The 21,671-nt window shown below is 46.6% G+C and overlaps 1 protein-coding gene across 7 annotated transcripts in view; it reads right to left on the bottom strand.

Moving 5' to 3' along the window:
• Positions 1 to 21,671, bottom strand: part of ACSL3 (acyl-CoA synthetase long chain family member 3) — a 3,215,977-nt gene that overhangs the window by 1,689,164 nt on the left and 1,505,142 nt on the right. For all 7 annotated transcript variants that reach the window (XR_011276042.1, XM_069618147.1, XM_069618145.1 and 4 more), the window contains exon 8: positions 7,134 to 7,205. Coding sequence is in view for 6 of the 7 variants with exons in the window: in XM_069618147.1 (XP_069474248.1) it covers positions 7,134 to 7,205 (72 nt within the window). In the remaining variant the exon portion in view is untranslated. The remainder of the gene's footprint in view (positions 1 to 7,133; positions 7,206 to 21,671) is intronic.

The raw sequence follows: 21,671 nt of genomic DNA, 5'->3' as shown, positions 1-21,671 counted from the left end.
AAGATTTGGCTGGTGGCAGTGGTAACTACCCTATTTTTTTCTACCGTGGTTATTTTAAATAGCCTTGGTATTGTTTTAGGCTATCTTGGTAGCCTCGAACTTAAACCCGCTGGACCATATTTACCTTTATACGGTTCTGGCTGGGTTTATTCGCCATTTCTTTTTGTAAATATCTTTCTCGTGATTTACTCGGCGTGCCAAACCAGGTGTGGTTCCTTTGTTCGCTGTCCTTTGGCGGGCTTCTACACAGAATGTCTGAGCGGGATAGGACGTGAGGGAGGGGTTTGAGACTCCCTGCATAGGGTCTCCTTGGAGACCCATGCCGCACTATGGTATGATTGGCTGTGGTGACTGTCCTGGTGGGACAGCCAACCTGCTCTGTGACTGACAGCCAGGCTGTGTGAATGGGGGTAAACTGCATAAAAAGGAGGTCTCTGGGACTGGGAAGGCAGAGTTGCCACTGGATTGAGAGAAACCAAGAGAAGCTGACAGAAGAGGACCTCTACCACAACTGAACCTACCGGTGAAGCCCTGCTGCGGGTCCGAATCTTCAAACTTCGACGACAGGGAAGATCTGCAAGGAATCCTCTCCCCTTCAGCTGGTAGGAACAACCAGTTCGCCAAACTACAAGCCAGGCCTCCCTCCTCTGGCCGAATTTCCTGTGCACAGCTACAGTGAACCGGATAGCCAGGAGGATTGGACCCTGCTTGGGTTTTAAGGAGCGCACCTTTTATTCGTTGCTTTGCTCTGCTGCTGGTTTCTTCCCAGGGCAGTGCAGGACCCTCCATTCCTCCTACTACGTGTCAGTCCGACAGTCGCTTCAGGAACCGTGAGCCTGCAGGACCTGCCAGGAACGTCTGCCTCAGCTACAGCCTTCTTCTCCATTTAATGTACTGTTCAAATCCGGTCGTTCGTTATGTCCGACCGTGGTAAAAGTGCTTGAAAGCTTTTGCCAATCCGAGGGCTTGTCCTTCTCTATTCTTTAAAGTAACTTTTTGTCCGACCAACTTCATTCCGAACTCTTGGCAAAGACTTAACCGCGAACTGCTCTGAACTGTGTGATCCTCTGCATAGACTCTGGTCCATTGACTTTGGCCCAGGCCTCTTGATTTGATTTCCTCACCTTAGTTACTTTTTCTAGATTACCCTGCTTACTTATTTGTTGGTGCTGCTCAACTTTTGTCTAACTTTGTCTTTCCCTCCCTTTTTAACTACTGGAGTGCCATTTTGCTCACACTTCATTTTGAGCTTAACTTGTCCAGAATCTATTGGGTGTGGTGTAGTGTATTAAGATTGTGATTTTTCAACTGCTTGATAATAGCGAAATGTTTTATAACTGATGTGTAAATACAGGTATATTCTTTTACTCAGAAACCTTGAGCCAGTGTTTGTTTGAACCATACTAATTGCTGTACTTTGTGTAACTATCGGTACTGCTCACTTTACTCTTGAGATAGGTCTGGCTGCTCAGCCATCGCTACCACTTTACTGTGTAGTACAGGCTTGTACCAAAGGTGAATTTGTATTGTCACCTGTAGTCTTAATTGTGTGTGGTGTCCCCAAAGGGTACTGCATAGGATTCTGCCTAACAACGCGTCGACAATATTAACATTGCCTAATGACACCAGTATTATTAGGGGGAAGATGGTGGGATGTAAGGAGGAAAGGGGACTATAGACTAGGAGTATGTTAGTCACTACGGTGAGTAACTTTTAATTACTCCTAAATCCAGTCCCCTTTCCTCCATACTGCATTAGCTATTACAACTGAATGTAGCCCCCAGGGTGTAGAAGTGACCCTTCCTAAAAAAACAAAAAGCTCTTTAAAACTGCCTGTCCGAAAGCCAAATCTGACTTAGAGCCGGCGTTCAAACAGTAGTGCTTGCAGATAGCCGAAGGGGGGCCCAGGTGGCCGCCCTGCTAATGACCTGCCACAGAACCTGTCTCTGGAATTCGACCGCTGTGGCCTCGGCTCTGACAGCGTGGGCATGCATGTTTGCTGAAACTGGTTTGCGCTGCCCCTCATAGGCCTCCTTGATGGCAGCAACCATCCCCCTAGCTATAGAGGCCTTGGATTCCTGATAACTGGGACATGACCCACCGAAGATGACAAATAGATCCCGACTTACGGAAACTCTTGGTCCTGTGGAGGTAGAATTTCAGAGCGCGTCTGATATCCAGACAGTGAAAGGCCTTTGCACATCCTCCTTAGGATCTCCAAAGAAGATAGGTAACACTATCTCTTCATTTACATGAAAAGAAGAGACTACTTTAGGCAGGAATGCAGGGTGCGCTCTCAGGACCACCTGTCTTTGTGAAAAGTAGTGTAGGGTTCTGACGACACTGACCCTACGCGCAGACCTAAGCCCCATCAACAGGGCTGTTTTAATGGTGACCAGTCTGATGTCCGTGGACGCAATTGGCTCGAATGGCTTGTGCGCCAGGGCGCCCAACACAACATTGAGGTCCAACACAGTGTGTGGTTTCATGATGGGTGGGTAGAGCCTGGTGAGGCCCGCCAGATGTCGTTTAACCACCGGATAGTAGGAGGAGAAGAGCTCCTCCTCAGAGTTCCTGTAGGCACCTATGGCTGTCATGTAGGTGCGGCACATGTCTATTTGCACCCCCGAGTGTGCGAGGTGTGCTGAGGAGGAAAGCACATTATCCAATGTGCAAGAGGGGGGGGGGTTCATCTCCTTACAGTCCGCCCAATGAAAGAACCTAGTCCATTTACTCCTGTACGGGCTCCTAGTAGCCTTGCTCCTAGCGCCCTGAAAGATGTCCAGGTTAGCCTGTGACAGGCTCAGATGCTTCAGTGTGACCTGCTCAGGAACCACGCTGCAAGGGCTAAGTTCTGTGGAGCATGGTGGATGACCCTGCCCCCCTGCTGCGAGAGGAGGTGAGCTGGCCCCAGCGGTAGGTGGATGGGCGGTCTGTCCGAGAGGCTAAGGAGCTCCGATAACCAGGGTCTCGCCGGCCACCACTGAGCTATCAGAATGATGCAGAGGTGACACGATTCTCTTATCCTGCAGATCACCCTGTGGACCAGGGGATTGGGGGGAAATGCATATGCGGTCATGCCGTTTCATTGAATCTGGAGCACGTTGTTCAGGGAGCCGGGGACCCTGTCCCTGCCAGGATACGAACTGTGGACACTTCTTGTTGGATCTGGTGGCAAAGAAATCCGCCTGGGAGTGCCCCCACGTGTTGAAGATCCAGAGCAGGACCTGATCATTCAATTTCCATTTGTAATTGTCCGCTCGCAGTCTGCAGGGCCTGTCCGCCATTAGGTTGGACTCCCCCGGGAGGTGGATTGTACTCAGGTAGATGTTGTTCTCCAGGGCCCATTCGCACACGCTGATCGGTAGATTGCACAGCGGAGGGGGACCTGGTGCCTCCCTGCTTGTTGATGCAATACATGCTGGCGGAGTTGTTTGTCTGAATGAGGGCCACCTTGCCACAAAAAAGCGGAAGAAAAGCTTTGAGAGCAAGCCCAACAGCCTTCAGCTCCAGCCAGTTGATATGAGCCTCCTGCTCCTGAGGGGACAAGATTCCATGGACACTGTGGTTGTCCAACTTAGCGCCCCATAAGTATGGTGAAACACCTCCAGAGATCTCGCCCTGACAAGCCAGTGGTCGAGGTACGGTTAAACATGGTGGCCTTGGGCCCTGAGGAGGACTGCCACTGCATTCATAATTCTGGCAAATACCCTGAGGGCTGAGTTGAGGCCAAAGGGTAGAACCTTGTATTAGAAATGGAAGCCCATGATCCTGAACCGTAGAAGGGACTGATGAGGCTGCCAAATTGGCACTTGTAGCTAAGTGTCCTTCAGGTCCAGGGAGCACATCCAATCTCCCTTGCACAGTGTCTCTGCAATAAGTTCTGGCGTAACCATCTTGAATTTTTAAAGAGGGAGGGAGAGGTTGAGGGCGGAGAGGTCCAACACAACTCTCACGCTAGCCTGGTTCTTCTTGTGTATAGCTTAAATTCTGGAGTAGAAGCCCAAGCCTCGCTGGGAGGTTTGAACGTCTTCCACTGCCTGGCTCTCGATGAGCTAACGAACTTCCGCCAACAGTTGTCCCAATCTGTGGGAGTGGAGCGAGGGAGGGAGGGAACGGTAGACAGTACCCCGTGGACACTACGGATAGGATCCAGGGTCTGCGAACCTCTGACGCCAAGACTGTGCGTGAAGGGCAAGCCTGCAACACACCGGAGACACGTGGACCCAAAGGGGCGCATCATGCCTGCTTTCCCTCGGAGGCTGATGCAGAGGAAGGGGACTGAAAGAAGCCCTTACTCCCCCCCTTCTGTTTTCACCGGTGCCGACTCAGAGAACGGTCTGGCTGCCTTGACCGCCGTTCTTGGAAGCTACACCAAACGCCTGCCCCTTGTCGGAGCGTTGATGTGACTGGGTGTATGCCTTGGGCATGGCCTTCGAGAGGATAAAGACTTTGCAGTTTGATAACTCTTTCTTTTTATTTAGCTCCTCGTCCGTGGTGGAATGGAAGAGGTCAACAACCTCTAATAAAAGGTCCAATATGCGTTCCTGGATGTCCGGGTTGAACTTGGTAGCCCGCAGCCAGGCAGTCCTTCTCATGTCCATGACGCTGCAGATGGCACAGCCTGAGGTGTCAATGTGCGCCACGGTGGACTCCAGGATGTCCTGCACCACCAATTTAGCTTCTGCCAGCCCCACCTTGAAATGTGCCTGGCTCTGCACCGGATGTTCTGGAAGGAAGTCGGCACTTTCCAGCCAAATCCTCTGATTAACGGCTGCCAGCATGGCATCTGTGTTGGATTGATGAAGGTGCAGTGAGGCGTTGGAATAAACCTTTTTTCCATAAGCCTTCAAGATCTTCCCCTCCTTGCCTAGAAGGGCAGAGGATGAGGTAGCCGAGGACTACTGAGGCTTGGAGTAGAGTGACGCCACAGGGATCACCGAAGAGTGATCCCTCTCCAATTGCCTAAACTTGACATGGAGGCGCCGATTGACAGGCTGGGTCAAATGGGGTTTAAGCCATGCATTTTTGGCCAAGGCAACAAAGTCCTTCTGCATCGGGATCCCCGTTCTATCTGCTGGACGTAGAGCGAGGACCTCAGCCAGGACCCCCGCCCTCCAGTTGTTCGACTTCGGGTTGAGGAAGCCCCAAATACTCTGCCAAACCTGCAAGCTGTTCATGGAAAGCCTTAGCTGAAGGCAGCGTGTTGGGGTCCTTCTCCTCGTCCGTGTCCACCAGGGTGTCTGGCTGGATCGGAGCAGGAGTGCTGGGCGCCAAGGGCTGCGGTGTTGGAATCAGAGCCGGTGGCTGCTGCAGAGGCTGGTGTGGAACTGCCTGAACCGTGGGAGGCAGGAGAGCTGGAATCAAAGGGGGCGTCAAGTGCAGAAAGGGATCCACAGAGGCCTGCAGCGCTGAAGTCATAGGAGGAATGACTATAGGCGCAGGCGGAGGGGCCGGAGGGAGCATGTCCCTGATGAAATCCCGAAGGATGGACGCCATCTGAGGAGATCTCATGAGTGTGAGGAACCTTTCAAAAAAACGGTCCTCACAGGCCGGTAGGGTGGCAGGTGGTCTTGGCGAGTTAGCGGGCAGCTGCTGGGGCCGGTGCATACTTTGTCTAGCCGGTCGTGGTGTAAATCTGCCCTGCGATGCTGATGGATAAGCTGTAGGCCATGTACCTGGTTGAGACCAGTCCCACTTTGAAACTCTTTCTCCCTCCTGCTCTTGTCGAGCTGCATGTCACGTGCCAAAGTCGTGGTGCTTGACTCCCCGGGGACCGGCCTCCTCCAGGACTCTTGGCGGTGGAGCAGGAGACCTACCCTGTACCTCAGGAGGTGGCCTGGAAGGCGTGTTGCCCTCAGCCGCATCGCCGCTAGTGCTGCGTACAGGTGCTCCCTCGGACAATTGGCCGCTGCTAGGGCAGTGTCCCACGGGTGTAGACCCGGTAAAAGAACTGTGTGGTCCCTCAGCACTGTCCCCGGAAGGATCTAATAATCCCTCAGCCTTGCAGCCGGTAGCTGTAATAGCCTTGGTACCTGTGCTGGTGCGAGAACCAGAAAGGTTCCTCCCACTCGGGTGTTTTCCTGGGAAGGAGTCACCATTGCGCGGTGCGATGGAACAAAGCGGCCCTACCTTGGCTTTGACTTGTGTCTGACGAAGTCCTCTGGATGCGACTTTTCGAAGAGCTGCCTCCATCGAGCTAACCTTTTCTTCAGAGCACTCGGTCTAAGCGCGTCGCACGCGGAACAACCCTCCCAGCCATGGTCGGGGCCAAGGCAGCGGAAGCGAAGGGCATGGGGGTCGGACGTAGAGGCTGGACACCTGCTGAAGCCCACTGACGTCGACATGCGCCGGGGAGGAGCGTGGCGCCAGAGGACCAAGTACCTGATTGAATAAAAACAGAAGACAGAATGCAGGGAAGAGCGTGTGGTATTACAAGGCCAAAGCCAAAGCCAGGAGCACTGGTGAAATTGTCTGGTTCCCGTCGACGCGGAAAAGAGGACTGGGAAGTGGTGCCGGTGGGCGGAGACAGGGGAGCGCATGCTCCCAGGGCCGCGCCCCCACACGCCTCTAAATTTAAAGAGGAAGAAGGTTTTTTCTGGTGAAAAAGGATCTGTCTCCCGTCCTTAGTGAGGGAAGCCATGCAGTATGGAGGAAAGGGACGGAAGAGTATCTTGTTGATTCTGATGGAAGATTCTACCTTCCAATGCCTCTAAAAAGACACAAAGCTGGGAATGTTGGCTCAGAAGGGGAAAACTAATCTACTTGCAATTTCACCCAGTAACACTGAACTCACTTTCACCGTAAAATAAAGCCTCTATCTGCAACAGGAATATTTCATAAGTCATGGACAATAAAAAAATTAAAAGCAATATTTCCTTTTGTAAATTGAGTTATATTGGCTACGTTTAACTAAAGAGACCTGGTTAGAGAAGTCTAGGTGCAGGCCATTCACAGCTGGAAGAGGTCTACACTGCTGTGTAAATGTTTATACCAGGAAATTATTGTAGCTGCATTATTTGCAGACAGGAACACTGCTTAAAACCCCTTCCAGCTGTAATTTACAGTAACTAAGCATGCAGGTTTAAGTGTCATGAAAATTAACTCCATAAAGTTCAGATGCACACACTTACTGGAACAGCTGCCATCAGCGTTGGTTTAAGTTCTGACGCATCCCCTTTGCTTCCTTTCTTGATTTTGGTGGACTAAATGAGATTAAAACAAAAACAAACATTTACTGCATGAAATGTAATATTTCTCATGCATCCCACACAAGCAAGATATCACAAGGGTAAGAATTCTGTTCCTCCCTAACCACAAATCTGTGTTGCATCCTGTAACTTACTCCATAATAAGACCTGCTCATAGAAATGGCAAGAAAGGACGAATGGAGACGCCTACATTGGAAAGTGTTATTACCATTAATACATATTGCTACTGAAATTCAAACAGATTAATACATAGGATTTATAAAACGCAAACCTAGCTGGGAAGTGTTATATGTAGGTTTATTTATTGTTGAAAGATGGATTAAAATATATTAGAACATACGGCATATTAGAATGTTAACTGTTTATGAATCCATTGTGCCAAGGGGTAGAATGTGAGAAGCACTCAGAAAACCAGAGAATCTGAAGGTTGGATGTTGGATTGGGAGCTTGATGGCTGGGGCTGCTAATGCTGGTAGTTATAACGTCGTCCGTACTGTGAACATTGATAACCCCTGCGGAAGGGGAGAGCAAGACTTGTGTTATGATGGTGCCATAAGGGCACGTTGTGACAAGTGTTTATAAACAAAGGTAACAATGATATGATATATGATTGTTTATTTATACAGCGCCTATACACAATGTATTTCAAAGCACTTCAAGGGAAGGGAGGGAGGTCAGAAGGCAAAATACAATGACATTCTTACAGGTCATGAACAATAAGAATGTGAAATTAACTATCATACTCAGCCTGGCGGCATTTCAGATAGTGCAAGAGCTAAGACATAGATAAGGAAGGGAGGGGGAGAGTGGGAACGAAATGGAAACAGACAGGCGACTACCGTACTAGGCCTGATGACATTTCTGGTAGAGCCGGAGATTAACAAAAGGAGAGGGGTGCAGAAACAAAACAAGCAACGCACGTACTAGGCCTGACAACATTTCCGATAGTGCTGGGGAGAGGGTGATACAGGAGGTGGTTTGGGAATAAAATGGAATACCTTAAGAGTGTCTCTCTCTCTCTCTCTCTCTCTATATATATATATATATATATATATATATATATATATATATATATACATATATACATATATTATACGGTAGTGGCTGTGTAGTTATGGTTAAGTTGCTATATATATCTGAACAGTCCTATGTAGCAACAGTTCAGGAAAGAGGGGCCCACTCTGGTTCCCTGTACACACAGACAGTGCATGGGTTATCAATCAGTGATGATTCTGGTAGGTCTAGTAATCAGGTTTGCAGAGAACTCGCTCACACACAGATCCCTGGAAAGGGAGTTTTGGGGGGAGGTGGGGATTGCCCATGGCGTGGCACTCCAAAGAAGGGCATGTGTCGCCCTGGTGCAGCACGCTATTGGATTCTGAAGCTTCAGCACACAGGGAACCAGAGAGCCCAGTAGCATGGTCAGCCTGCGCATACATTTCTCCCAGAAAACTTGAATTTGCTTGCATTCCCATAGCATGTGGAAGGTGCCCCCCATATCTCAGACAGATATCACTATCTGCTATACCCCAGTGAACCAATGCTGTTCGTAAGTAATACACCCGATATCGTATTTTGTATTGAATAAAGCAGAGTCTGGCAGATATACCGACATCCTGTGGTAACATGAGAGCCTCTACCCATTCCTCAGGATCCAGTGGCCCAACATCCCGCTTCCACCTATTCCCGAGCCGGGTCAACTCCTTGGTCCCGAACGCAGTTAGCACTTGATATAGACTAGTGGTTACCTTACTAACAATGCATTCAGGGAAGAGATTAGCTTCTAGAGGTGAGCATTTCGGAATCACTTCCAGAGGGGAACTAAGATCCCATGGCGTTGCCAATGCCTGTACTGCTACCTCCCGGTAGACCATGCATGTCTTGCATCTTCCAGAATGGGATAAGCCATCCCTCCTGTACCACATCAGCTAGGACCTGCACCCCAGATTCCTCACCGCTTTTGAAGTGCCCCATTCTGAGTAGTTCAAGTTGGTGCGATTTGTTCCAGAGGGGTTGGTCAAGGGTCGGTCTACCCCTCAGCCTATGTGTTGGTGTGCATCGGACCATGCCTGTCGGGTATGGGGCAGCATCAGTGGCAGGGCTGTTTTTCCTTTCCCGCCACCGTATAGCAATTGTCTGGGTGGTATACCCCTCATCAATCCCCTTTCTATCCCAATGTGAGGAAGCCTGGGCCATCCATGCAACCAGTCATTCACCGCCCGAGTTGTGCAGACCAGCAGTATCGCTGAAGGTTGGGCAGGCCTATTCCACTATCCCATACTGAGCGCTGCAGCGTCTTGAGAGCAATGCATGGCTGGTTTACTCCCACTTACACAATAACCCACGAAGGGAACCATCAATCGCAGTGAAAACTGCTTTGGGATGTGTCAACATTATAAAGAGAGCTGCCTTTTCCAGTAAAGTTAACGGGAGAGCTTGCCAATCTAAAGTGTCTAGAGCAAATTTGCCCACCAGTGGGTGAAGATTAAGCCGGAAGAAATCTGAGGGGCACAGACTCACGTGAATGCCCAAATATTTAAAACCAGAGATCGAGATTGGATAAGGGCAGTCCCTTGGGATTGCCGGGGCCCCTGCCTGTAATGAAAAAAGAACATACTTTTGACAGTTTTCTTTGAGCCCGCTAAACCCTTGCTATTCCGTTAGTGTTCTAGTCACTGTGTGACAGGAGACTGCAGGGTTGCTCATGTAGATCAAAAGGTCATCAGCGTAAAGCTAGAACCAATTCTCTCCCCCCTCACGCCACCCCCCCACCAAGGCCATTTGAATCCCACGCAGTCTGGATCGGTCCCGAGTTTGATCACGAGTGGCTCTATCGCCAGAGCAAATCTGCAGGGGAGAGGGAACAGCCCGGTCTCATCCCACGCACCCGGGGAAAGATCCTGGAGGATAATCCATTGACTCTCACAATCGCTTCGGGGGAGTTACAGAGCAGGCGGACCCAAGTCAAGAAGTTCTCCCCGATCGCCACATGGCCCATAATCTCCCAGAGTGAAGCTCAACTGACAGAATCAAAAGCTTTCTCAAAATTCACAGCTAGACGTACGAACTGATCTGGCAACAGAGAGGCTTTGCTTATGGCGAAATGCACTCTGCAGGGATTCATGCGTGTGGATCTAGAAGGCATGAACCCACATTGGTCCAGATGGATGAGAGAGCCTATTGCCCCAACTATACGGTTGGCCAGGACTCGTGCCAATACTTTGGCCTCTCCATTAATCAGTGATTTAGGCCTATAAGAGGCGCAGTGCTCGGGTGGGTTTCCCGGTTTGGGAAGGACCACTATGCAAGCTCTCCTAAGGTTGGTAGAGGTGTCCGTCATGCTTGGTTTGTGCAAAAACTGTGCAAAAAGGCGATACATGGGTCCAATAAGCCCAGCGTCTTCCACAACTAAACCAGGAATCTATTGGGCCCCTGGGTTTTACCGGACTGCAACTGCGAGATCGCTGCAGCAATCTTTTCAGTAAGGTCTGATTCCAGCCCCAGTGACTGCTGAGCTGCGAGCAGGGGCGAACCACAGAATCAAAGGTGCCCAGCCCATCCATCAAGGAAACGTCCCACAGGGATGGAACAGTGCCTCATAAAAAGCAGCGAGTGTCTCTGCCATATCCGGTTTGGGTCTATTTGACCTAAAACATTTGACCTAATCACATTTGGGGGGAGAATCCCCTCAACCACCCAACCCCCAACTCCCCCTCAACCTAATCTATACCCTTAACCACCCCATATATATATTTAATTACATTTGACAGAAAAAAGGTCAAAAAAATTGACCAAATATTTTAGGTCAAATGTTTTTAGGTCAATTATGCTAATACCCAATATCTGCGTCCTCCACCAGCATCCCGCCCTAAGCATCCTGTATAGCCCTTGCATACCTGTTCCTCTTGTTACGCCATTCCAACCAGCCTAACATTTTCCCTGCTTTGACCCCCGATTCATGAATCGGTCTCTGCATAGCCAAGTGGGCGGACATGGCGTTATCCAGGTATTGTCCAATTTGACCTAATGCCAATTTTACCTACTCCCATTTGACCTAATTCGGTAGGTCAAATGGTACACTTCAATACAAAAATAGTTGAAGGGTTAGGGAATAGGTTGAGGTGGGGGAAGTCAGGGATGTACGGGGGGTCTCCCCCCTCATTGGGGGTAGGGGGTTGCAGCAGGTATCCCACTGCAGTAGGTAAAAAGAAATTAGGTCAAATGGGCAGTAGGTCAAGTTTTTAGGTCAAACAACCCATATCCTTTATCCAGGGCCACGCAGCGTAACGATTCCTGTGCGGTATTGAAAGCTTCTTGTGAAGCCCGGGACCCAGAAGCGAGACATTTTGCCTTAGCCTGAATGGATGCTAACTCTGCCTCTTCCACTGCTTGGGTGCGCTGCTTCAGTTTCGCCGACATCAGGGAAAGTGCCTGCCCTCTGAGTAACGCTTTGTAGTCCTCCACAGGGTGACCGGACAGTTGACTGTCCCTTCGTTTATCTTAAAATACTCAGTCCTGTGAGACAATCCCTCTATGACTTCTGGCTCACCTAAGTAACGCCCATTAAGGCGCCACATTGCAGTGGGCTTTGCATGCCCACTTTTGAGCTCATTAAGGAGTGGGGAGTGATTTGAGATCGCTCTGGCCAGGAATTTGACAGAGCAGTCTATGACCGATATTGAGGGCGACAAAGTCGTCTTAGTTACTTACCTGGAACTGTATTTCTCCAGAATTGGCATCTTTCATAGATTCACATGCTTGAATATTCCCTGTCAGACTGAATCCTCTGTAATTTAATAATAACAACAACATAAAAACCTTTCCTTAGGAAAAGGGCTACACTTATAGGGCCCATGTAGCCCTCCACTTGTGCAGTCCCTCCACCTCTTTAGGTCCTTAATGATCTTAGCCAACGAGCGGCAGGGCTTAGGCTCCACCCCAGTCAGGCATCTTCAGATTTTGAACCATGAAGGCTATCAGCTGATAACTGACTGGAGAAGGAGCAACCTCTCCCCAGGGCAAGGGGGCGGAGGGGAGACGAGTGCATGGGAATCTATGGAAGATACCAATACTGGAGAAATACAGTTACAGCTAAGTAACTAAGACTTCTCCAGCATTGGAACTTTAATTGATTCACATGCTTGAATAGAATACTAAGCAGTTAACCATAATACAAGCGTGCCTGATAGCCAGAAGGTTGCACCTGTATGTGCATGTGATATATATATATATATATATATATATATCTAACACGGCCCACGGTAGCAGCCGTGTAGTTATGGTTAAGTTGCTCAACCCATAGGAAGACCACTTTTTGGAAGCTTTAAAACTTTGCTACCCCTGGATGAACCCTCATCAAACTTTGCAAAAAAAGTATATGGGCCACTCTATTTGCCATTTTTGGTGAGGTTTCGTGCAGGGGGGTAAAGTTATAGGGGGAGTCCCACATTTATTTCCCCCATAGATTAAATGGAGAAAAACTTTGCGCGTGCATGTATACAGAACAAACCGCTGGAAGGATTTTCACCAAATTTGCAGCAGTAGCAGCAGCTTGGTCCCGAAAGCGTGCTTTTGTAAATTTGTTGAAAATCCATCCAGTACTTTTTTTAAAAAACAGGTAAAATGTAGGTCACACAAAATTAGTGATATCTGGCTCCGCTCCGCGGTCCCATTTCCCTGTTTGCTCTGCGGTCATAACTCTGATTGTCCCAGAGTGCGGCGTGATGTCCGCGGACACCAGACACGCCCGCTCATTGGCTGGAGGGAAGAGTGATGTGCGTCATAATTTTCAGAAATGCCCGCCATGTTGTACCGGAGGATAGTGCAGAGGCGAAATGGGCTCGAAAACCTGCTTTGCGCCATCTGGTGGTGGGAAGAGGGGCTGGAAAGAGTGGGGGAGTGAACAATTGGTCATATGTTGTAGTTGTGTAGGTGGAAGACGACAGTGATGTGCGCACGGTGTCCGCAAATACAAAGGCAGTTAGCGGGTAGCCCCTCAGGCGAGTACCTTCTGTGGTGACTGCAGGCAGGCTTAATAGGGGAAGGGGAGTGGGTTGCAGATGATATGAGGATATTTGTATAGGGTGTATTATGCTGTGTTGTGTGTGGTAAGCCCTTAGCACTTTGGATGCATGGCCGGAGGCCATGCACCCAACAGTCTGCCCACCGGTTGCAAGTAGGTTTCAGGTTGTTGGCTTGTGTGTATGGTTTGTGAGCATGGATGTGTTATGATGTGGTAATTGTGAGCACATGCTACAGTTTTGGGTGTATGGCGCAAGGTGATGCAGCAAACAGTCCTGGAGTGTGTCCACTGGGTGAAGTGTTGGAATACTGTCTGTACAGAAGTGGATAGGGTTCGGGTGGATGGTGGATGTGTTTGGGTTGTGGCCACTGGCCAGATTCCTGAGTAGCTTACTGTATTATGATGTATTGGTTGCAAGCACTTAATGCAGTCTTGGCTGGAGAAGCTATGTTCTGAAGATTGTGTGCTTTGGTTGGAAGTACTATAATAGTATGTGAATTGAAGTGGGTAGGACCGCTGGTGCATATGTTATGTTTGTGGGTTGTGGTAACTGGGCAGATGTTTGCATGCATGGCTGTGTTACATTGCAGTGATTGTGGCCAGGACCTAGATGCTTGGTTGCATGGCTGGAGGCCACTGGTGTATGGATTCCACAACTATGAGTACAGAGTGCATTTTTATTGTACCGTTCATTTAAATAAGTTGTCATAACCATACGTTGCTCGATCATAACCCTTTTTCATATGCATCCTACCTAGGGTGGTCACCTTTACAGAATGGTTCTGCAGGACAATTTAGACTTGGAAGTGCAGCAGAAGTGAGCTGCAATGTGTGTAGTTCCATCTGGTATAATTCGGTCCCCTTCTTCTACATTAGGGAGTTACATGACAATGGCCCTCATTACGACCCTGGCGGAAAGGGGTTTACGCCGGCGTAAACCATGGCGCCCCTTTCCGCCTGAGTACGAGTTCCCGTAGCGCCATGGTGATTTTTCCGCCTGCTTTTTGCAGGCAGAAAAATCCATGGCGCTACGGGACTTGTTGTTAATTACGCCACCGTAATTTACGGTGGCGTAATTAACGCCTTCCCCACTCCCATTATACCCTATGGGGCAAAAATGGGAATGGGGAAGGGTAAATGGGGATTGGGGACTTACCGCCCCGCCAAGGTCGGAATGGGGCGGTAAGTCCGCCAACCACCATGGCGGAGTTGGCAGCTTAGCGCCATGGACCATGGTGCAAATTGCACCATGGTTCTCCGCCAGGGTCGTAATGAGGGCCAATGTCAGATTAAAATGTTTTCCTCTAGATCAGACACTTTGGTTAGGGAGTCAAATAAGATATTGAGAGATTCAAGGATTTGCAAAGCATCACACATTTATGATGTGGGTAATGTAAGCAGTTGGCCCCATATATTTTAAGGTTTAGTACACATACATATTTACTAAGGCTTTGTTCTTAGAAAATGCCTTGGAAAAAACACATCACAAAAAGGAGCATCTAACAATGAACTAACCTTACACTACATAATTGGGCATAGAACTATGTTGAGCAACATGAGTATGCATTTAGTATTTTCTCCCCCATCCTGCATGGATGGGCACAGTACTACTAGGCACACTACTATGAGCCAAATCATTTTCACTTCACTTTCAAAATTATAATCTTATATGGAACACAGTATGCTGCACTGCCACTTGTAATCCCTCCGAGTTCACATTTGTTAAGGGACAAAAGTCCCTGCTAATATCCCAACCTGGCCCCTATTGATGTCCAACTGCTGCCATTGTAATGGTCTGTTTACAATGAGCAACATCTTAAAATGCTGCACATCCTCAGAGAGCTGCACTTGCACGTTTCTGCCCTGGCCTTCAACTACCACTCAACAGTGTGAGCTCAGGGCACAAATGGCTTTAATGAGGCAGGGGGGTCAAGGAAAATTCGGGATCTTTAGCGGCCCGCAGAGGGCGCCTGCAAATCGCAGGACAACACCATCAATGCGGATACATTCTGCAATATCCAGGACAGTTGGCCATCTCAATCTTACCTTACTTTTCTGCACTTTTTCAGATATGAAAAGAACGTGCTCGGCGCGACCATCTTGTGCTAATGTTATGAGTGCATCGATTGTGCTAACTTTAAGTGAGGGGTCAGCAATATATGAAAACACTGGCCCCCAAAGCGGACATTACTTGCTCCCAACAATTTGCTCCTGCTATTTTATTACGTTCGTGGGCAGCGTTGCCCAACGTGCCATGTCATGACCCAGGTCCGCAAAACAGGAAGATAAACACAAGATAAAACAGACATGCTAACACAGAGCATATGCTCTCTGTCTTGTCATAAATAGTAGTTGTTAAGTGAATATTTCAATAATTCATCAATAACACTGTGTAATGTTGCGAGTAGTTTTATTTTTTAAAGAATGTTCACAAGAAAGTGTAAGCTGAATGACACGACCGATTTTTCCTTTTTGCGGGTAACTTCGAGCGCATAATGTTGCCTGTGCTTTTGTGTCCTTTTGTCATCTGGCAAATAAGCAAAATAAGTGATTGATGTTCCTTGGTGGTTTGTGTGACGGAACACACGTTTTGTATGGATTTGGAAAGGTGAAAGTTCTTGTTTCTGTCGTCTCTTACATGATGAATGATTGCATGTTGCTCCTTATTGCCGGAAACACAAATGGACATATAGGGCCATAGCAATTGTCCCAGATAACGATGACCAAAAACACACCGCTTATGGTAATCTTGCAGTGTTTGTTCCAAAATCCGTCTGCTGGCATGTGGAAGGCTTAACACGGGCAGTAAGGTAGAAGGTATCTGCAAACGAAGAGGAATACCAATACATTTAAGTAGCCGTTATCAGTGGCAGATTAAAGGCCAAGGGCTCAGTGTGAAGCATGTGACAAAGGGCCCTAGGTGGGCGGGTTATGGAGGTGGAGCTTAGGGTGGGTGGAATTAAATGTGGTCACATGCTCAAAGGTGCCCTTTCCAGACAAAAGCTTTTTAATGTACAGTTGACTTCATTACAGGCCCCAGTGTCCTTACCGCCCACACGTGAAATATTACACTTCACCAATGCTATTAAAGGAGTGTGCGCACCGTATACTGTTGCTACATATTAATAATACAGTGCCCATTCATATACTACACTACAGAATTCTCTTACTTTACACGGGAAAATCTCTATCCAGCATGCCCAAAATAAATGCATAATCACATTGTTTTGCTTCACCTGTTTCTATACAACAATGAATATACTGTCAAATTATTGTATTATGTGCTTTGCTAGAAAACCAATCATTTACCCGTTTGCCTCCAAACCATTAGCGCATACTGACATGAAGTATATCTGTGAACATATGTGGTCACGTTCTTACATGTCCACCTGGGCCAAAATCCTGCTTTTGCTACTTAAAGTGTGTAATCCTGGGCAAATCATGCAATCTGATCATGGTTGATCTACCAATTTTGAGAGCCCATAAAAGCAAATAAGTGTGCAACTGTTGCTATGAAATAAAATGTACTCCCAGAAGCTAAACAAGACTGATCTCAGTCTAGGCTAGGCAAACACACATAACCCAGGTCACTACATAGCACTGTCCAGGTTTGGTTTAAAGAACACAAGGTAGAGTGCACATACAAAGCCCAGGTGGAAGGTACTGCAGGTTGCGCCTACACGGGGCTCGGAACACAGAGTGCAGTCTAGGTTGGCCACAGGGTGTCAAAGCAAGACTGGGCACATACAATTCCTTCCAGGATGGGCGTATAGAATGCAGGTGGCCATTCACATGGTGCGAGTTACACCCCCTTATAGGAGAGAGTGCAACGGTTGGGGGAGTATAACGCACAGTGGCTTCCACACATCTTTTATGTGGAGCCCTTATATGAATATGCAAGTTGCATTGCAAACTGCAACAACGCACATGGGGCCTCATTAACCCTTAACGCCTGATTCTGATTTTAACGGCTGCTTTTAGCAGCCGTTAAAATCCATGACGCTAACCCGCCATGATGCTAAGTACGCCACCGTAATTTACGGTGGCGTAATTAGCGCCTTCCCCACTCCCATTATGCCCTATGGGGCAAAAATGGGAATGGGGAAGGGAAAATGGGAAATGGGGATTTACCGCCCCACTCACCTTGGAATGGGGCGGTAAATCCGCCATCCACCATGGTGTAAACATAGTTTACACCATGGTGGTAAAGTTGGCGTACTTAGCACCTGGGTCGTAATGACCCCCATGTTAATGAAAGTATCAAAAAAAGGTAAAGCAAGGGCAGCAATGGGTAGAATGTTTCTTTTCCAGTAATCCTTCATTTTGAACTGTGGCATGTAGTTTCTGATATTGCAGGGATTTCCTTATCATTTCAATAGTTGTATATGCAAATCTAGACACTATACCTAAACTGGATGGTGCGCATTTTGTTCCACATGTACAGATGGAAGAGTGTAGTTGGTTGTGTCCACAGAGCTAATGCGTGTTATTGACTTGCATCAGGTGTTCACCCAAAGGCTTGTTGTCAGTTTTGTAGGTGCCACTCTCCTTACACAGCTACACACCCCCTTGTTTCATGTTTTTGCTTTTTACGAATGAATTCAGTGCCAGCGAGTGTTGTCAGACCGACGGCACGTTCCCTCTGTGTGCCCCCAAAGAAACCTCTGAAACAAAAACAAAAAAACTCCTGCAGGACCGCTGTAATTGCACGACAATGCAGGAGCTGTTTTGGCAAGGCATTCGACAGTACATCAACTATCGCTGTTTGTCTGCCAGGCGAGTGTTGTATGAGCCTCTGGCCGTTATTTATTTTAATATAATAAGGTAGTGTATAACTCTGAAGTGCTCAAAAGTTAAGTATAAGGACAATACAGCCAATCTTTAAGCACACGATTAAACACAGTGTCCTGTTTCAGAGCAGGGGTTGCGTTCCATTTCAGTGTTGTGCTCTAGTTATAGGTTTGAATGGGCTCGAGATCGATATGAACCAAACGACCAACAATGATGTCACTTATTTAGGCTGAATCCCGGTGAGATGGCACTGCAACGAAGCCTGCAAGAGTACTGTTAGAAAACCCAGTACAGTGCATACGCACAAAGTTTACGGCTCCCTATGTTAATAATTATGTATATAGCACTGTATACTACTCCTTTTAATCCCTATAAATTAATAATACATAATTTCCGCAAAATCCATGGTTACACTGTCGACGGGAAATTCCTCTGTACGGCGTATTGAACAGTTGCAGATGACCTTAGCGGAAAAGGTGCGCTAAACTATAGTGCAAGTTATCTTTGCTTTATTTTTTTATTTCGTACAATGTCTGTCCTTGGAGCAATTCATGCGTAGCGGTCAAGGCTATTTTACAATAACCGTTTGTCCTGTTGAAAGAATGGCATGTTTGGTTTCGATTTCCAGGCTCAATGCAGGTAAAAAAAGCATTCAGGCTGGAAAGTGTTCAATCTTTATCATACATTTTGCAATGTAAGCAGTGTGGTTACGTACAAGTCAGTATTACGTACATGTAGAGATGATGGTACCTTATACATGGTGCAATGATTGGATGGATGATAAAAAATACAATTCGACAATTACGGCCCCTATATAATATTTATATGTGCACTGTTTTACGAATCAACGGTGTATGTTGGGAAAGTGTGTGTGAGACGGCAGACCATAAGTGGGTGGCAGGGCCATGTTAAGCAGTTTACCGTCTTTGGGCATGGACCTATTTGGCACCCTCATCGACGAAACAAAAAAATTACTTTACATCTCTTCAGGAGATTGTAAGAGGGGTCTAGTTTTCAAATTGTGTTTCCTTTACATATTAAAAGAGTATAGTAGAAGTTTAAAATTTTAAGGGCTAGTCTGCACCATGTGCTCGACTGTATTGGGTGTTCTACCCGTTCCAGTCAAATGGTGTGCATAAGAACAAACATGAAGTAATGGGCTAAACGATGCCAGTGGCATGCAAGGAGCCACATTTTACAGAGCGTAGGACAGTTATTTATGAGATATGGATGCATTCTGTGTTTGGGTTGTGATGACTGTGCAGATTATTCGGTAGGTTACTGTACTATAATGTATTGATTGTAGCCACTTATTAGAGGCTTGGTTGAAGAAGGCATTCAGCAAACAGTTTGTCCATTGAGTGGCAGTACTGGAATACTATGTACGCTAGGGGGTAGGTGGCTGTGTTATGTTTCTGGTTTGTGGTAAGTGGGTAGATGTTTGCATGCATGCTTGTAGTATGCTGTGGTGGTTGTGGCCAGGGTCTACAGTATTGAGTGCATGACTGGAGGCCGTTAACTGTAGGGTATGCAGTCAAGAGTGTAGGCCGTGGGTACAAACATCACAACATAATATAGCTATGCATTGAACATTGTGATATTGATATGTGGCTTGCTGAAATATGTGCAAAGATTACAATTTGGAGATTATAAAGGAGTATGACACCAATAATTTTATACTTACTGTTTCCATTGTTGAGGGCCGATTACGTTTTTTTGAATGGTATGTGAAATGTAGGAGTAATCGTTCTTTCATTCTCTGTGGTAAAAGAAAACATAACATGTTAGAGCAGGTACTTTGTTATTTTGTACTTGATTGCATTGCAGATATTTCTATACTTTGTGGATCCTCATAATTAGTACTGCATAAGTACTATGCTGTAAACAAATGTACTGTGCAATGTGCGCAGTTCCTGTGTTTCTTTGCATAATCGTTGGGTCTATGGGGAAAAAAAATCCATGCTGGATTTTTAAAAAAAAGCGTAAAAATTCATTTATTCTAATGCTGCACAGTCCGTTTCAGCGACGTTTGCACTGGTTACAGCAATATTTAAGGTGCACTGTTGCAGTAGGAGAAATTGAAATGGTGTACGAGTTCTGTTTTGTGCTGGTAGTATGGTTGCAGTTATATACCAGTTGGCGCATTCTAACTGTTTACAGTTTCCCATTTTTATAGGGTATGTTTAGAAGCTTGTGCATTCTCGTTGGTATTTTCACATCTTTCAACATTTTGAAGTGCTGGTGCACCACTATGGGTTTACTTAATGATATTTGCATATTTCTAGCATTGGTATGGGCATTGTTAGACAGTTGTTGCCTTATTTGAGTAGTTGGTGGTTTCAGAGGATACTGAGAATAGTTTTAACCCCTCATACTTAGCAGTTACTTTTTAAGCACCATGTAGCAAACAATATAAGTGTGATTTGTGTACACTTATTCTTTTTCTGCCTGTCATGATTGTGGGAGAAAAAATGTACAGCAGGCACACTGGGGTATTCATTGGCTAGTTGCTGTATGCAAAGTTGTTCCAGTTCCACAGAGTACAAGGTAATTTTTTTGTATGCAATTCTGTATGTTCTGAATCTACTTTAGAATATTAAGTAGGCATTAGCAAGATTTGCTGTTAATCTCTGCTTTTGAGTAATGCAAGTATCATTGCACACAACCCATGCACATTGCTTTTGAATGTATGCAGTATAGTGACCTGCAGTGTTTGGGTTGCCTGTGTGGTAAATTATGGCTGCTCTTGTGAAGGTTTTCTTGCCAAGTGATACCTGTCCGTGTGTGAAGGTAGTAAGCTTGCAGTTGTTTTTGGTTCCATCTGCATTGTATCTTAAAAGCATTAATATTACGTACTGGTTATGTGATTGTATATGTAACGTGGAACGATTATTGGAATTGCAAGTACTACACAATATGCTATGGTTTGCATTTTGTACGAGTTGCTGAAATCAAAACATATTTAGGTATAGATACGTATATAAAGCGCTTGTTAGGAACTTCTTCCTGAATGACATGGTTGCCTGGAGTGCATGTATGTTTCCACATGTAGGAAATCTAGACGATTTCATTTATGGGTAGGTTTTTGCTTTCCAGTACATGCAGTAAGTACATTAGAAATTCCTGTGGATCTTCTTGTGTGTTTATAGTGAATCTCGCCATTCCAGCACAGTAGTCCAATTCCTGCCTTATTCCTGAGACACTGCAAGTGTTCTCAGGATTGTTTGTTGCATTTCTGTGAAGGACTAGCATTTGTAAACACAACTGCTCCGAGCCGTTGAAATAATTATTTTGAACAGTTGCTGGCAATTGGAATAAAACTTTGATTGCTACATTTGCATAGCAATTTACAGCAGTTGTATTGGAAAATTTGAACAGACCAGATAGTTCTGTGTCTGAGTACTTGGATGGAAGTGCACAGTGTTTGTTCGAAGGGGTAGTTTTCTTTGTGTGTACAGTTGATTATGTATTGCCCTTTTCAGTCAATGTTTCTGTGTTTTTGGTAGTTGATGGAGTATTAGCCGATTTCACTCTCTTTGGTGGTACTGTTGGGAGATGATTTATAAGTTCTGATTGCATTTGTTTTCTTTTACAAAATTTGAGTTTTTGAGGAACAGGGTACATTTTGAGATGGGGTGTGTAGAGTG

The sequence above is a fragment of the Ambystoma mexicanum genome, chromosome 10, assembly GCF_040938575.1.
Source record: "Ambystoma mexicanum isolate Mex_15411 chromosome 10, UKY_AmexF1_1, whole genome shotgun sequence".
In the NCBI taxonomy this organism is placed as follows: Eukaryota; Metazoa; Chordata; class Amphibia; order Caudata; family Ambystomatidae; genus Ambystoma; species Ambystoma mexicanum.
Note: the sequence above shows the minus strand (reverse complement) of the source record. Positions and strands in the feature narration are given on the sequence as shown.